Below are 17,895 nucleotides of genomic sequence, written 5' to 3'. Positions count from 1 at the left end.
GGTAGTTCCTTCCAGCCTGGCCTGGCCTTGCCCCGCCCCAGCCTCGCTGTGCCAATGTTGGCCTCTGTTCCTCAAGAGTGGCCTCAGCACAGATTGAAAATAAAGTCCATGAATGAATGAGAAATAGTGACTGGTCACTTGGCATCTTAAGTTAGGAATCCAAACATCGGTTCCAATGACCAGGAATGTGTTGGAATAGTTACGTCTCAAGGTAATAAAGGTATAAATAAGGAATGTCAGCAGCTGAGGCAGGGGTGGAATTAAGAGATGTTACGGAGGTGGAGTTAGGTGGTCTTATAGATGGCATGATTATGTGGTCGGAAGCTCATTTTTGGGTCAAATATGGCACCAAGATTGCGAATAGTCTGGTTCAGCCTCAGCCGCTTACTGGGGAGAGGGATGGGGGCAGTAGTTAGGGAGCAAAGTTTATAGTGAGGAGTGAAGACTTTGCTGTTCATGGACTCTCCCACATTGGTTAGCTGCCAATGACTGTGCCAACACCCTGGCAATGTGTTTGAGATGTTCAGTCTCCTGAGACATTGACAGGATGGGACTCACCTGATGATCTGCTCCAGCAGTTCATTTCCCACAATGGAATCCAGTCTGTGACTGGAGGTGATACACATCATGGATCTGCAAGGCCAGTAATATCTGATCCTCCTCTACAGATGAATGACATGTTCCTGTACACTGCGCCACAGCACAGCGGCAAATATCAACTCAACAAGACGCTACCATTAATGGGCATGAAGGTAAGTGACACAGGACCGCTAGGGCAACAGTTTGTGCACTGGAGATGGAGAGAGAACAGTGCAAAAGTACAGAAGGTGGGAGAAGGATTGCGGGAACAGGAACGTAACTAGACCAGTCACACAAATACTGTGGCTACAAGGGCAAGTCAGAGGCTGGTAATTCTGTGGCGAGTAACTCACCTCCTGACTCCCCAAAGCCTGTCTACCAGCTACAGGGCACAAGTCAGGAGTGTGATGGAATACTCTCCACTTGCCTGGATTGGTGCAGCTCCAACGCCATCCAGGACAAAGCAGCCCGCTTGATTGGCACCCCATCCACAAACATTTACTCTCTCCACCACTGATGCACAGTGGCAGCAGTGTGTACCATCTCCAAGATGCATTACAGCAATTCACCAAGGCTTCTTCAACAGCATCTTCCAAACCTGCGACCTCTAGCATCTAGAATAACAAGGGCAGCCGACACGTGGGAACACCACCAAAGAACAAAGAACAGTACAGCACAGGAACAGGCCATTCGGCCCTCCAAGCCTGCGCCGATCTTGATGCCTACCTGAACTAAAATCTTCTGCACCTCCGGGGACCGTATCCCTCTATTCCCATCCTATTCATGTATTTGTTAAGATGCCTCTTAAACGTCGCTATTGTACCTGCTTCCACCACCTCCCCCGGCAGCAAGTTCCAGGCACTCACCACCCTCTGTGTAAAGAACTTGCCTCGCACATCCCCTCTAAACTTTGCCCCTCTCACCTTAAACCTATGTCCCCTAGTAACTGACTCTTCCACCCTGGGAAAAAGCTTCTGACTATCCACTCTGTCTATTCCACTCATAACTTTGTAAACCTCTATCATGTCGCCCCTCCACCTCCGTCGTTCCAGTGAAAACAATCCGAGTTTATCCAATCTCTCCTCATAGCTAATGCCCTCCAGACCAGGCAACATCCTGGTAAACCTCCTCTGTACCCTCTCCAAAGCCTCCACGTCCTTCTGGTAGTGTGGCGAACATAATTGCACGCAGTATTCTAAGTGTGGCCTAACTAAAGTTCTGTACAGCTGCAGCATGACTTGCCAATTTTTATACTCTATGTCCCGACCGATGAAGGCAAGCATGCCGTATGCCTTCTTGACTACCTTATCCACCTGCGTTGCCACTTTCAGTGATCTGTGGACCTGTTCGCCCAGATCTCTCTGCCTGTCAATACTCCTAAGGGTTCTGCCATTTACTGTATACTTCCCACCTGCATTAGACCTTCCAAAATACATTACCTCACATTTGTCCGGATTAAACTCCATCTGCCAATTCTCCGCCCAAGTCTCCAACCGATCTATATCCTGCTGTATCCTCTGACAATCCTCAACACTATCCGCAACTCCACCAACCTTTGTGTCGTCCGCAAACTTACTAATCAGACCAGCTACATTTCCCTCCAAATCATTTATATATACTACAAACAGCAAAGGTCCCAGCACTGATCCCTGCGGAACACCACTAGTCACATCCCTCCATTCAGAAAAGCACCCTTCCACTGCTACCCTCTGTCTTCTATGACAGAGCTAGTTCTGTATCCATCTTGCCAGCTCATCTCTGAACCCGTGTGACTTCACCTTTTGTACCAGTCTGCCATGAGGGACTTTGTCAAAGGCTTTACTGAAGTCCATATAGATAACATCCACCGCCCTTCCTTCATCAATCACCTTTGTCACTTCCTCAAAAGACTCAATCAAATTAGTGAGACACGACCTCCCCTTCACAAAACCATGTTGCCTCTCGCTAATAAGTCCATTTGTTTCCAAACGAGAGCAAATGCTGTCCTGAAGAATCCTCGCTAATAATTTCCCTACCACTGACGTAAAGCTCGCCGGCCTGTAATTTCCTGGATTATCCTTGCTACCCTTCTTAAGCACGCTAATAAACACGCTGTCTTCAGTCAATTGAGAGGTGAAAAGGGGAAACCATTCCTATCATTTCCATCCTGGTCCGAAACAACATGAATGAACAAAACATTTTTTTTTAAATTGTGTGTCCAGTGGTGGCAGGGGAACAGTGTCCTGGACTTTCCACTCAGTTAAGTTAGTTTTTATCAGCTCAATTCTTCTGGAACCTTCGAAACCAAGAAGGAGTTAGATATAGCTTTTGGGATGAAAGGGATCAAAGGATATGGGGAGAAAGTGGGAACAGGTTACTGAGTTGGATGATCAGCTATGATCATAACGAATGGCGCAGCAGGCTTGAAGGGCCGAATGGCCTACTCCTCCTATTTTCTATGTTTCTATGAAAATTTCAAGCGCAAATTGTGTTCAACACAACTCAAGTTTCTCCAATCGTTTATACTTGTTTCAGAAAAAATGTGCTGGGAGCTGGCTCCACCCACAAAATTGGTGTGCCTCAATGAATTAATCACCATTTTTTGTTTCTGCTAAGTAGTAGGGAAACTGTTAGAATCTATCATAAAGGATGAGATAACTGAACACTTACAAAATAATATGATTGAGCAGAATCAACATGGGTTTATGAAAGGGAAATCATGTTTGGCAAACCCATTGGAGTTTTTTGAGGATGTTACTTGTAGCATAGATAAAGGAGAACCAGTGGATGTGGTGTATTTGGATTTTCAGAAGGCTTTTGATAAGGTCCCACACAGGAAGTTAGTAAACAAAATTAGAGCACATGGGATTGGGGGTAATCTACTGGTACGGATTGAGAACTGGTTAACAGACAGAAAACAGAGATTAGGAATAAATGGGTCATTCTCAGGATGGTAGGCTGTTACTAGTGGGGTACCACAAGGATCAGTGCTGGGGCCACAGCTGTTCACAATCTATATAAATGATTTGGATGTGAGGATAAAATGTAACATTTCCAAATTTGCTGATGACACAAAACTAGGTGGGAATGTAAGTTGTATGGATGATACAAGGTGGCTTCAAGGGGATTTGGACAGGCTAAGTGAATAGGCAAGAACATGGCAGATGGAATATAATGTGATTAAGTGTGAAATGATCTACTTTGATAGAAAAAAAAATGAAAGGCAGAGTATTCCATAAATGGTGAGAGGTTGGGAAGTGTTGATGTCCAAAGGGACCTTGTTCATGAGTCACTAATGGTTAGTATGCAGGTGCAGCAAGCAATTAAGAAGGCAAATTGTATGTTGGCTTTCATTGCAAGGGGATTTGAATACAGGAGTAAAGAAATCTTGCTGCAATTGTAGAAAGCCTGGGTGAGATCGCACCTGAAGTATTGTGTACAGTTTTGGTCTCCTTATCTAAGGAAGGATATACCTGCCATAAAGAAAGTGCAACGGAGATTCACTAGTCTAATCCCTGGGATGTTGGGATTGTCTTATGAGGAGAGATTGAGGAAACGGGGCTTGTATTCTCTAGAATTTTGATGGATGAGAGATGATCGCATTGAAACTTACAAAATTCTTACAGGTTGTGACAGGGTGGATGCAGGAAGGATGTTTCCTCTGGCTGGTGAGTCTGGAACAAGGGGACATAATCTCAGAATAAGGGGTAGGCCATTTAAGACTGAGATGAGGAGGAATATCTTCGCTCAGATGGTGGTGAATCTGTGGAATCCTCTACCCCAGAGGGCTGTGGAAGCTCAATCATTGAATATGTTCAAGACAGAAATCAATAATTTTCTGGATACTAATGACATCAAGGGATATGGGGATAGTGGGGAGAAATGGCATAGAGGTAGATGATCAGCCATGATCTGTTTGAATGGTGGAGCAGGCTCGATGGGCCGAATGTCCTACTCCTGCTCCTATTTCCTATGCTCCTAATTGTGCCTGTTTGCAGGCCTTTGAGGAGGCTCCAAAAATTGCACCCTTTACTTTGGCAAGCAGACACCCTGGGTTGCTTGATTTTAGCATGTCTGCAGTGACCAGCATTCATTTTAGCAAGGTGCAGGTTTGCGGCTGAGTTTAATTAAATTAAACCATTAGGATAACGTTAAAATACTATAAAATAGTCATTTTGCTATTATTGCCTCATTACATTCCTAGTAGTTCCCACATTTGTTTATTTTTAATATATAATTGAAAGTTTAAAAATGACACCATTGCCTTTATAATGTTAGAGGAGTGAGAGTTTTTTTTATTCGCTCCTGGGATGTGGGTGTCGCTGGTTAGGTCAGCATTTATTGCCCATCCCTAATTGCCTTTGAGAAAGTAGTGGTGAGCTGCCTTCTTGAACTGCTGCAGTCCATGTGGGGTAGGTATACCCACAGTACTGTTAAGAAGGCAGTTCCAGGATTTTGACACAACGACAGTGAAGGAACGGCGATATAATTCCAAGTCAGGATGGTGTGTGACTTGGAGGGGAACTTGCAGGTGGTGGTGTTCCCATGTATCTGGTGCCCTTGTCCTTCTAGGTGGTAGAGGTTGCGGGTTTGGAAGGTGCTGTCGAAGGAGCTTGTAGATGGTACACATTGTGTGTCGGTGGTAGAGGGAGCAGATGTTTGTGGTTGGGATGCCAATCAAGCGGGCTGCTTTGTCCTGGATGGTGTCAAGCTTCTTGAGTGTAGTTGGAGCTGCACCCATCCAGGCAAGTGGAGAGTATTCCATCACACTCCTGACTTGTGCCTTGTAGATGGTGGCGAGGTTTTGGGAGTCAGGAGGTAAGTTACGTGCTGCAGAATTCCCAGCATCTGACCTGCTCTTGTAGCCACGGTATTTATATGGCTGGTCCAGTTCAGTTTCTGGTCAATGGTAACCCCCAGGATGTTGATAGTGCGGGATTCAGTGATGGTAATGTCATTGAATGTCAAGGGGAGATGGTTAGATTCTCTCTTGTTGGAGATGGTCATTGCCTGGTACTTGTGTGGCACGAATGTTACTTGCCACTTATCAGCTCAAGCCTAGATATTGTCCAGGTCTTGCTGCATTTCTACATGGACTGCTTCAGTATCTGAGGAGTTGCAAATGGTGTTGAATATTGTGCAATCATCAGCGAACATCCCCACTTGTGACCTTATGATCGAAGGAAGATCATTGATGAAGCAGCTGAAGATGGTTGGGCCTGGGACACTAGCCTGAGGAACTCCTGCAGTGATGTCCCGGAGCTGAGATGATTGACCTCCAACAACCATCTTCCTTTGTGCAAGTTCTGGAGCACAGATCCTCAGTACTGTTACCGGAATATTGTCAGGGCCCATAGTCTTTGCAGTATCCAGTGCCTTCAGTCATTTCTTGATAACACGTGGAGTGAATAGAATTGGCTGAAGACTGGCATCTGTGATGCTGGGGAATTCAGGAGGGGGCCGAGATGGATCATCCACTTGACACTTCTGGCTGAAGATTGTTGCAAATGCTTCAGCCTTATCATTTGCACTGATGTGCTGGGCTCACCCATCATTGAGGATGGGGATATTTGTGGAGAGCGTGTGTGGATGCTCATAGCCCAGAGACTTGAGAGGCAGCGAATGCAGTCACACAGGCCACATGTTCAATTGAGCCAGACTTTCTCCGCACATAGTTACAGGCCTCACTTGAGCTGTGAGGAGATGCCTGTGGAGCGGGTTGTGTGCCATCTGTGCTTCACCAAGATAGCAATCAGCAAGCTGTGCAGTTTACTGAAGGAGGAACCTGAGACCTCGAGCATCACCAACACTGCCATCATTCTGGAGATGAAGGTAACTAACAGCCTTCAGTGTTTATGGGACTGTTTGATTCCAGGGGTCACTGAGGGAGTTGTGGCAGTTCAACCCAGCAGCAGTAAAGGTCAGCGTTGGGCAGTGTGACAGATGCCCCATTCTGAAGGGTAAATGACGTCATGAGATTTGATGGAACTTGGAGGAGCAGCAGTCATGGAGTTCTTTAGGATAGCTGACTTCCCAAGGTGCTTGCAGCTATCAAAAGCAGACATGTGGCCCTGAAAGCCACACGCAGGAATCACAGCAACCTGAGCAAAAAGGATTTCACTCGATTCATGCTCAGGAAGTGTGAATTGTCTGTCTGCAATTCTGTCTATCAAGGACAGAACAGGGGACTTTCTAAGAGGTAAAAAATGAGGAATAGTGGAAGCCCATAGAGAATTGGGAGTCCAGATGATCATTTAAATATCACGCACAGGTACAGAAAATAATCAAAAAGGCGAATGAATAATGGCTTTTATATATAGAGGAATTACAAGTGGGTAGAAGTCATGCCTCAGCTATACAGATCCCTGGCTAGACCACACTTGGAGTTACTGTGAGCAGTTCTGGGCACCACACCTTAGGAAGGATATATTGACCTGCGAGGGAATGCAGTGCAGATTTACCAGAATGATATCTGGACTTCAAGGGTTAAATTATAAGAGGCGAATTACACAAACTATGGTTGTATTCCCTAGAATTTAGAAGGTGAAGGGGTGATTTGATTGAAGTTTTCAAGATATTCAGGGTAATAAGTAGGGTAGATTGGGAGAAACTATTTCCACTAGTTGGGGACTTTAGGACAAGGTGACTTAGTTTAGAAATTAGAGCCATATCTTTCAGGAGTAAAATTAGGAAACACTTCACACACAAAGGGTAGTAGAAGTTTGGAACTCTCTTCTCAAATGGTATTTGATGCTGGATAAATTAATTTTAAATCTGAGAACGATGTCAGCACACTGGTGCCAGGCAAAGAGATCTGGGCGTACAGGTCCACAGGTCACTGAAAGTGGCAACGCAGGTGGATAAGGTAGTCAAGAAGGCAAACGGCATGCTTGCCTTCATCGGTCGGGGCATAGAGTATAAAAATAGGCAAGTCATGCTGCAGCTGTACAGAACTTTAGTTAGGCCACACTTAGAATATTGCGTGCAATTCTGGTCGCCACACTATCAGAAGGACGTGGAGGCTTTGGAGAGGGTACAGAGGAGGTTTACCAGGATGTTGCCTGGTCTAGAGGGCATTAGCTACAAGGAGAGGTTGGATAAACTTGGATTGTTTTCACTGGAACGACGGAGGTGGAGGGGTGACATGATGGAGGTTTACAAAGTTATGAGTGGAATGGACAGAGTGGATAGTCAGAAGCTTTTTCCCAGGGTGGAAGAGTCAGTTACTAGGGGACATAGGTTTAATGTGCGAGGGGCAAAGTTTAGAGGGGATGTGCGAGGCAAGTCCTTTACAGAGAGGGTGGTGAGTGCCTGGAACTTGCTGCCAGGGGAGGTGGTGGAAGCAGGTACGATAGCGACGTTTAAGAGGCATCTTGACAAATGAATAGGATGGGAATAGAAGGATACGGTCCCCGGAAGTGCAGAAGATTTTAGTTTAGGCAGGCATCAAGATCGGCGCAGGCTTGGAGGGCCGAATGGCCTGTTCCTGTGCTGTACTGTTCTTTGAGGGTTCTGTCTCTGCTGGTAGGAGGGGTTGCGTAAGGGTGCGGTTTTGGGTACGGGGATGTGGAAGGTGGGGAAGCGCTGGCATGAGCATCAGGTTGAGGGTTCGGGAGGGCTGAGGGTGGAGTATAGGGTTCAGGGATTGAGTGTCCTTTCCCAGGAAGGAGCGCTGGTGAGGACCTGCCAGTCCCTTATCATAGGACATGAGCTGCCTTTTGAAGCCAGGGCTGTGTCTCTACACCTCCTGCTGGGGTTACTCTGACACACTTTACCACACACCTGCCACCCCATCCCATCTCGCTTTGAGTCACCATTCCCCCTTTCCCCCCCCCACTCTGAGTCAGCCCCCTTGGACTCCCCCAGCGGGACTGCCTTCAATCTTGTTTGCTTAACTGAATGGAGAAAACCAGATGGTTAGAATGTTTCTGTTGCCAAGGTGGGAGCAGAGGGGTGTGGGTGGTGACCCTCTGGCAATGTTCTGTGTGAAACTGTGTGAAAGTTGAATGATCAAAGGATAGGTACTCACCGTTTGCACTTTCTCCACTCATCTCAGCCCCACCGCGACACTGCAGCTCCCGATCAAATCCACCGCCTTCCTTTTGGAGGTGTGGCGGTTAAGCTGATGAAGCTTGGTGGGGTGGGAGGGGGGGCGGCGCGGGGTCCACCCTGGCCTTTAGCGTCTCCTGGATATTATATGCATTCTTGGCCTGCACAGACAAATGGAAAAGATCAAGATGTATTGTGAATAATTCCAGTGAGATGCTGCTGAGTATTACAAGGGAAAGGAGCCTTTAGCCCTCTCCAACAGATTGCTGGTCCTGTAACTTTGCCTGAATTGGACAACTTTCTAACCTGCCCTGACGTCACCACGTCATTACTATTGTCCGCCACTGATTCGCTTGCTGTCTAACAATCAGATCAGTGCAGTCCCAAAAATCACATAGCACAATCCTCAGATTGAAATCTCATTACCACATGAAACAATCTATCACTCAGCCACTCAGGTCACATGGCATTTTCTCAGAGGTGGAGCATCCTGTTAGCTTTTCCCTTGAGCTTCTGTGTTTTCATGCTTCTCAGTCTGGGAGGCCACTTTTGATGTCGACCCGCTCAGTGCCTATTACCTGTTTTCAGGCACTCTTCCACACTGCACACATTGGTTGCACGCCAGACAACAGAAGCAGGGTCCCTCAACGGAGCTCGATTTGTTCCCATAGTATGGTCCAGCAATCACCACAGTAAAGAACAAAGAACAGTACAGCACAGGAACAGGCCATTCGGCCCTCCAAGCCTGCGCCGATCTTGATGCCTGTCTAAACTAAAACCTTCTGCACTTCCGGGGTCCGTATCCCTCTATTCCCATCTTATTCATGTATTTGTCAAGATGCCTCTTAAACGTCGCTATCGCACCTGCTTCCACCACCTCCCCCGGCAGCAAGTTCCAGGCACTCACCACCCTCTCTGTAAAAAAAAACTTGCCTCGCACATCCCCTCTAAACTTTGCCCCTCGCACACTAAACCTATGTCCCCTAGTAACTGACTCTTCCACCCTGGCAAAAAGCTTCTGACTATCCACTCTGTCCAATCCACTCATAACTTTGTAAACCTCTATCATGTCGCCCTTCCACCTCTGTTGTTCCAGTGAAAACAATCTGAGTTTATCCACCCTCTCCTCATAGCTAATACCTCCAGACCAGGCAACATCCTGGTAAACCTCTTCTGTACCCTCTCCAAAGCCTCCACGTCCTTCTGGTAGTGTGGCGACCAGAACTGCACGCAGTATTCCATGTGTGGCCTAACGAAGGTTCTGTACAGTTGCAGCATGGCTTGCCAATTTTTATACTCTATGCCCCGACCGATGAAGGCAAGCATGCCGTATGTCTTCTTGACTACCTCATCCACCTGCGTTGCCACTTTCAGTGATCTGTGGACCTGCACGCCCAGATCTCTCTGCCTGTCAATACTCCTAAGGGTTCTGCCATTTACTGTATACTTCCCACCTGTATTAGACCTTCCAAAATGCATTACCTCACATTTGTCCGGATTAAACTCCATCTGCCATTTCACCGCCCAAGTCTCCAGCCGATCTGTATCCTCTGACAATCCTCATCACTATCTGCAACTCCACCAACCTTTGTGTCATCCGCAACCTTACTAATCAGACCAGCTACATTTTCCTCCACATCATTTATATATAAAGTTCGTGTACTCTTTTGCGAGAGTTATGTGCAATCTTTGATTTATCATCTGCAGGTAGAGGAGAATTCCACAGTACTTTAGACCACTTGGTACACTATTCAGAATTCAAAATTAATCTACACCAAGCAATTATTTGAATGGAGTTTTTATTATTAATTTGCACACTGCTCAGATTGTAAAGACTTTCAACTGCTCTTAAAACTTGGCATTATTAATTCAAGCTGAATTTAAATCAGTTTGATGAATGCAGTTTGTTAACATTAATCAACTTTGCATTATTCTAATTATTTCTTCTTTTGGGCCTCCTTATCTCGAGAGACAATGGATAAGCGCCTGGAGGTGGTCAGTGGTTTGTGAAGCAGCGCCTGGAGTGGCTATAAAGGCCAATTCTGGAGTGACAGGCTCTTCCACAGGTGCTGCAGAGAAATTTGTTTGTTGGGGCTGTTGCACAGTTGGCTCTCCCCTTGCGCCTCTGTCTTTTTTCCTGCCAACTACTAAGTCTCTTCGACTCGCCACAATTTAGCCCTGTCTTTATGGCTGCCCGCCAGCTCTGGCGAATGCTGGCAACTGACTCCCACGACTTGTGATCAATGTCACACGATTTCATGTCGCGTTTGCAGACGTCTTTATAACGGAGACATGGACGGCCGGTGGGTCTGATACCAGTGGCGAGCTCGCTGTACAATGTGTCTTTGGGGATCCTGCCATCTTCCATGCGGCTCACATGGCCAAGCCATCTCAAGCGCCGCTGACTCAGTAGTGTGTATAAGCTGGGGGTGTTGGCCGCTTCAAGGACTTCTGTGTTGGAGATATAGTCCTGCCACCTGATGCCAAGTATTCTCCGAAGGCAGCGAAGATGGAATGAATTGAGACGTCGCTCTTGGCTGGCATACGTTGTCCAGGCCTCGCTGCCGTAGAGCAAGGTACTGAGGACACAGGCCTGATACACTCGGACTTTTGTGTTCCGTGTCAGTGCGCCATTTTCCCACACTCTCTTGGCCAGTCTGGACATAGCAGTGGAAGCCTTACCCATGCGCTTGTTGATTTCTGCATCTAGAGACAGGTTACTGGTGATAGTTGAGCCTAGGTAGGTGAACTCTTGAACCACTTCCAGAGCGTGGTCGCCAATATTGATGGATGGAGCATTTCTGACATCCTGCCCCATGATGTTCGTTTTCTTGAGGCTGATGGTTAGGCCAAATTCATTGCAGGCAGACGCAAACCTGTCGATGAGACTCTGCAGGCATTCTTCAGTGTGAGATGTTAAAGCAGCATCGTCAGCAAAGAGGAGTTCTCTGATGAGGACTTTCCGTACTTTGGACTTCGCTCTTAGACGGGCAAGGTTGAACAACCTGCCCCCTGATGTTGTGTGGAGGAAAATTCCTTCTTCAGAGGATTTGAACGCATGTGAAAGCAGCAGGGAGAAGAAAATCCCAAAAAGTGTGGGTGCGAGAACACAGCCCTGTTTCACACCACTCAGGATAGGAAAGGGCTCTGATGAGGAGCCACCATGTTGAATTGTGCCTTTCATATTGTCATGGAATGAGGTGATGATACTTAGTAGCTTTGGTGGACATCCGATCTTTTCTAGTAGTCTGAAGAGACCACGTCTGCTGATGAGGTCAAAGGCTTTGGTGAGATCAATGAAAGCAATGTAGAGGGGCATCTGTTGTTCACGGCATTTCTCCTGTATCTGACGAAGGGAGAACAGCATGTCAATAGTCGATCTCTCTGCACGAAAGCCACACTGTGCCTCAGGGTAGACGCGCTCGGCCAGCTTCTGGAGCCTGTTCAGAGCGACTCGAGCAAAGACTTTCCCCACTATGCTGAGCAGGGAGATTCCACGGTAGTTGTTGCAGTCACCGCGGTCACCTTTGTTTTTATAGAGGGTGATGATGTTGGCATCGCGCATGTCCTGGGGTACTGCTCCCTCGTCCCAGCACAGGCATAGCAGTTCATGTAGTGCTGAGAGTATAGCAGGCTTGGCACTCTTGATTATTTCAGGGGTAATGCTGTCCTTCCCAGGGGCTTTTCCGCTGGCTCGGGAATCAATGGCATCACTGAGTTCTGATTTGGTTGGCTGTATGTCCAGCTCATCCATGACTGGTAGAGGCTGGGCTGCATTGAGGGCAGTCTCAGTGACAGCATTCTCCCTGGAGTACAGTTCTAGGTAGTGCTCAACCCAGCGGTCCATCTGTTTGCGTTGGTCAGTGATTATGTCCCCCGATTTAGATTTGAGGGGGGTGATCTTCTTGATGGTTGGCCCAAGAGCTCTCTTCATGCCATCATACATTCCTCTGATGTTTCCGGTGTCTGAGGCCAGCTGAATATGACTGCATAGGTGTTGCCAGTAGTCGTTTGCGCAACGCCTAGCTGTTCTTTGTGCAGTACTTCTGATTATTTCTAATTCATTAAAATTGATGAAAGATAAATCTAACAATCAGATCAGTGCAGTCCCAAAAATCACATAGCACAATCCTCTGATTGAAATCTCATTGCCACATGAAACAATCTATCACTCAGCCACTCAGGTCACATAATATTTTCTCAGAGAGGTGGAACATCCTCTTAGCTTTTTCTTGAGCCTCCATGTTTTCATGGTGCTCAGTCTGGGAGGCAACTTTCGGGCATTCAGTTGTCTTCTTGATGCCATTAGCTGGCAAGTTCTCTAAAAACTAGCAAAGCACAGAGAGACCTTTCTCAACATCGATACAGTGGACATGCCCTGGACCAAATCGTGGAGGTTTGTCGATGCCGGTGGCCTAGGACTGCTGAAACAGGCATCAATGCTAAAGGAAGCAAGTCGGACACTCACCAGTGACCTGGACCGACTGGAATGCTACTCCATTGCCCCAATCCATAGAAGATGATTGTGTTAGTATTCCATCAGAACAATAAGGCTGCTGGGAAAGAAGTCAATATTTCCTCCTGCAGAAGGTGACTTACTCTTCTATCCACCCCAACATCTGGCTGTCGCCCTGGATAGGACTCTCATCTACACCGGCCAAAAAGTAAAAACCAGGGTGAACCTGGTCCGGAAACTCACTGGACTGTCACAGCCAAAACACTTCATACTTTGATCGTGGCCCTAGTCTACTCTGCTACAGAATACTGGTCCTGCAGATACCACACAAAGCTCATGGACATGCTGCTAATTGATGCCATGAAGACAGTGTTAGGGATGTTTAAGTTCACTCCAACTGAGGGGCTCTGTGTGCTGTCCCATATTGCCCTGTCTACCATTTACTGTGATACCATCACGCTACATGAGCTCGAAAATGTCATGAGCAATGCTAACCTGCCAATTCACAAACTCTTGGAAAATCCATGGCAAAAGCACTTAAAATCATGCTGGCTATTCTGGGAAACAGTAACTAATATTCAGGGAGCTGGTGTCAACCCACTGTGCAGCCAATCAGAATCATAGGACTCATGCAGCAAAAAAAAAACCTCGTCACTGATCCAACAGCAGAGATCCCTGGCTTCCATCTTGCTCGAGGACGGTGGACAACATTCAACCCAATCTAAAAACAAGAAATGCTGGAACCACTCAGCAGGTCTGGCAGCATCTGTGCAAAGAGAAGCAGAGTTAACGTTTCGGGTCAGTGACCCTTCTTCAGAACTCTGAAGAAGGGTCACTGACCCGAAACGTTAACTCTGCTTCTCTTTCTACAAATGCTGCCAGACCTGCTGAGTGGTTCCAGCATTTCTTGTTTTTATTTCAGATTTCCAGCATCTGCAGTATTTTGCTTTTATTCAACCCAATCTATGCAGGGCATGGACAATACTCCATTTGTGGAAGATGAAGGACAACTCAAAGTCAATTGTGCCAATGAGCCCCAGACCATTGAACACATCACATCAACCTGCCCAATAAGATCTGCTTTGGGAGCCGGAGGTGGGTGGGGAACGGCGAGCAGGCTAGAGTCGGAAGTGGGTTTGTGGGGGGGACAGCATGTACGCATGCTGTGTACATGGTGGGAGGAAGCACGTTGGGGATGAGATGGTTGAGCTGGGGGAAGAATGGGGTGTGGGGGTTGGGCTGCAGGGATGGGATGGGGTGTGTTGAGTTGGGTTGTGGGGGAGGGTGGGATTTGTTGGGCTGGGCTGGATTAGGGGCAGGGTATATGCTGGGTTGGGAGCAGGGCGTGTTGGGTTGGGGGCAAGGTGTGGGGGAATGAGGCGTCTTGGGTTGTGTGGGGGCTGGGATGAGTTGGGTTGGGTTGGGTTGGGGGAGGGTGTGGAGGGATGGGGCAGGTTGGATTGGGTGTTGGCTGTGGCGTTTGGGGGGGTTTAGGGCGGCGGGGGAGGGGTTGGGATTGAGTTGAATTGGGTGTTGGGTAGCAAGAGAGCCTGGCCTGGAGTCTTACTGCGTGTGTTGTTGGTGATAACACTAGAATGTTGTTTGGTATGAGTGGGGTGTGCAGCTTATGTGCCTTTCTAATTTGTTGTGTTGTCAGGTGAACAGAGTGTCTGTGGAGGAGACTGAGAAGCTATTCAGGATCCAGAGTGTGCAAGGTTCCATCACTCTCTGCGCCAGGTACCAAGCTGCACAAAATCAATTTCCTGTTTGTAACATGTCTCAATTTACATCGCTGACCTGGGACAGCTGCACAAGGTCAGGGATGTACTGTCAGTGGCTCCATCTCCACAGCTTTATCTACGTCAGCCGAGTGATCAAACTACATTCAAATGATAAAGATTTATAAAGCTCAGGATCCTGTATGCCTTTTTAACCACTTTCTCAACATGTCCTGCCACCTGCAACAATTTGTGCATATATGCCCCCCAGGTGTCTCTCTTCCTGCACTTCCTTTAGAATTATATTCTTTATTTTATATCGCCTCTCCTCATTCTTCCTACCAAAATATATCACTTCACACTTCTCTGCATTAAATTTCATCTGCCACGTGCCCGCCCATTCCACCAGCCTATCTATGTCCTCTTGAAGTCTATCACTATCCTCCTCACAGTTCACAATACTTACAAGTTTTTTGTCATCTGCAAATTTTGAAATTGTGCCCTGTACACCCAAGTCTAGATCAGGAAAAGCAGTGGACTTAACACCGACCCCTGGGGGACCCCACTTCCTCCAGTCTGAAAAATAATTGTTCAGTACTACTCTCTGTTTCCTGTCATTCACCCAACTTCATATCCATGCTGACACCATCCATTTTATTCCATGGGCTTCAACTTTGCTGGAAAGCCTATTATGTGGCACTTTATCAAACATATTTTGGAAGTCTGTGTACACCGCAACAACTGAATCAAAGGCATTGATCAGTTTGATTTGACGCTCTCACCCTTTCCTAAAAGCCACAAGTAGGACTTTATATTTTTGCCCAGTGGAGTATTTGGTGGTTTTAGAACTGGCTGATAGATTATCACTAATTTTGAACCATCACCAAGACTGATTTCAAGAGTTTAATTTGGGCTTATGCAGTCTGAGCATGTGCAGTGTACATTATTCACCAAAATGTATTTGTACCTTTCAGTCACTATTCTATAGCTTCTAACGCTTTCTGCTAAATGGTAACCCCTGAGGTAGTTAAGGTGGGCCAATTATCTACAGTGTTTGAAGGATTTTACCTTTCTAGGCATGGAACAGCAGGAACTACAATCACACATTTACAAAGCACATCATCTCTTGGAAATGTTGGGAAGGACTTGTCACCATGACTTAGATGGCAGAAACTTTCTTATTTAGACAATGTGATTAATCTAACAGTTACAAGCTCAGTGAGACTGTTGATGTTAAAATGCGAGATATGAACTCCCCAGACCAATTTAAAGAATTACACAAGCTGTCACCTTTTAAGACTTATTGTATCAACTAAACTAAAAGAAATTTGTAATTAGCTGATACTTCAAATGACAGAGAAGGTATTTTCTCTATTTATTAAAACACTGGAAAACCTCACAGCACACTTGTACTTTACACAGTTGTTTTTGATGGTGAAATCTTTGTGGTTAAAAGTCTCAAACTCCTCCCAGTTATCAATGGATTGGATCTCCCAGACCTTTCTGAAAGTCAATGTCCTTTTCGCTTACTACTCCGAGCACTTTCGACCTAAACTTCTGTGAATAAGATGATCCCTGGTGATCCTATTGGTCTTCACAAACCTTAACTTTCAAAACAGGTTCAAGCCTTCACAGCCTTTTGTTGTATCAGAGTTCCAAGAGCATGTCTTCCCCTTCCCCCCTCCTCTCTGAGGCTGCCAACATTGGCCTTCTGGTCTTTCATACAGCCTGCCTGTTGAATCTGTTGAATTTATCTGGAATCAAAAGTCAATCACCAGTTGCCGTTTCCAATATGCAAAGTCCACAAGTACAAATGCAGCAGAGCCATCCGGACTTTCCATTATTTCCAGGCACTGGCAGCTGCCATACACATTTACATCCTCAGACTCACTGACTCCTTATTTCCAATCTGAAAGTCTGGGAGGGTGAAATCCATTGTTCTTCAAGTGTTATACCCCTTCAGTCTCTGCTTTTCAAAAATAGTCTTTGATCTGGGTTCTTTGTTGTCTTGTCTTTAAGCAGAGTTGATGTGAGGTCACCTGACTTCTCTTAATCCATCTTAAACTGCATTAAAAAAAATCTCTTTTTAAAAAGCATAATCATGCTACAAAGTCCAATGTTCATAACACTAACATTGCCCTTTCTCTATTCCTTGTCAGTTCCTCCACAGAGCGGGATGAGTGGCTGGCTGCCATTAGCAGAGCAGTGGAGGATTATCAGAGGATGCAGGCATTCTTGGCCATGCGAGGGAGTGCTGAGGTCAGTGTTGCAGCAGAGAGCTCCCTCGTTACCATCTTCCAACATTGATACAGATTACAGTTCTGCCAAATACCTCGCCTTCTCACTTAGCATTGAGACACTGCTGACTTAAGAGGCTGCCTGTGAGATGACTGGAGGGCACAGGAGCCTCTGGCAGTCCCTCACTGCGATCTCCAGATATGCCTGAGCATTTGTCAGCAGACAGTTGAATTCCACGCAGTTACATGGTGCTGGTACCTGATGTTCAGGTAGGGGGTTAGGCCCAGCACATGGTTTATAGCAGCACTATGTTGCACTGATACAGTTGGTGGGTGAGTGAGTTGCTGCATTAAGTGATGTGATAATTCCCACTCAAAGGAGCATTGACACTCCTGACCTTTTCTCAAAGGGCATCTGCAGTGCAGTAACAGCAGGAATTGCACTAAGGGTAATGTAGAAACAGAGAACTGATGGTGAAAAACAACACTAGACTTGCATAACTTTAGTAAACAGCCCCTCACATCTTTAAAATTCAAGCCACTGGAGATTGGAGCAGAAAATCCCACAGACCCTATTTTATACAGCAAGCAATAAGAAAAGAACCAAGGCTAAATAAGAACATGAATGAAGTGTGGGACCAATTTTACATCGAACTGCCTGAAATGCTCAGCCTGAGGCTAACCACAAGAGGAACAGTAAAACACGCACAATGAGATACATGTGTTAGCACGGAAGGACTGAACTCTGGACTCACAGGCAGTTCAAAGTCATGACCTCTCTGCTCACTGATGTTTGTATTTCTATCTGACTGCAATCTCTTTTCCTTCGCACCTCCTCTGTGTGTGTTTGGAACTATAACTCTCAGGATCGCTGTTA

At 46.4% G+C, this 17,895-nt stretch overlaps 1 protein-coding gene across 3 annotated transcripts in view; it reads left to right on the top strand.

Moving 5' to 3' along the window:
* The window catches only part of LOC137379933 (FYVE, RhoGEF and PH domain-containing protein 5-like), a 512,321-nt gene that overhangs the window by 216,080 nt on the left and 278,346 nt on the right, over window positions 1-17,895 (top strand). For all 3 annotated transcript variants that reach the window (XM_068051316.1, XM_068051314.1, XM_068051315.1), the window contains 3 exons: window positions 669-752; window positions 14,721-14,800; window positions 16,941-17,040. In XM_068051316.1, the coding sequence (XP_067907417.1) occupies window positions 669-752; window positions 14,721-14,800; window positions 16,941-17,040 (264 nt within the window). The remainder of the gene's footprint in view (window positions 1-668; window positions 753-14,720; window positions 14,801-16,940; window positions 17,041-17,895) is intronic.

This window comes from Heterodontus francisci, chromosome 19 (assembly GCF_036365525.1).
Source record: "Heterodontus francisci isolate sHetFra1 chromosome 19, sHetFra1.hap1, whole genome shotgun sequence".
NCBI classification, from domain to species: domain Eukaryota; kingdom Metazoa; phylum Chordata; class Chondrichthyes; order Heterodontiformes; family Heterodontidae; genus Heterodontus; species Heterodontus francisci.
The sequence above is the reverse complement of the archived record's forward strand: the minus strand, read 5'-3'. Positions and strand labels throughout refer to the sequence as shown.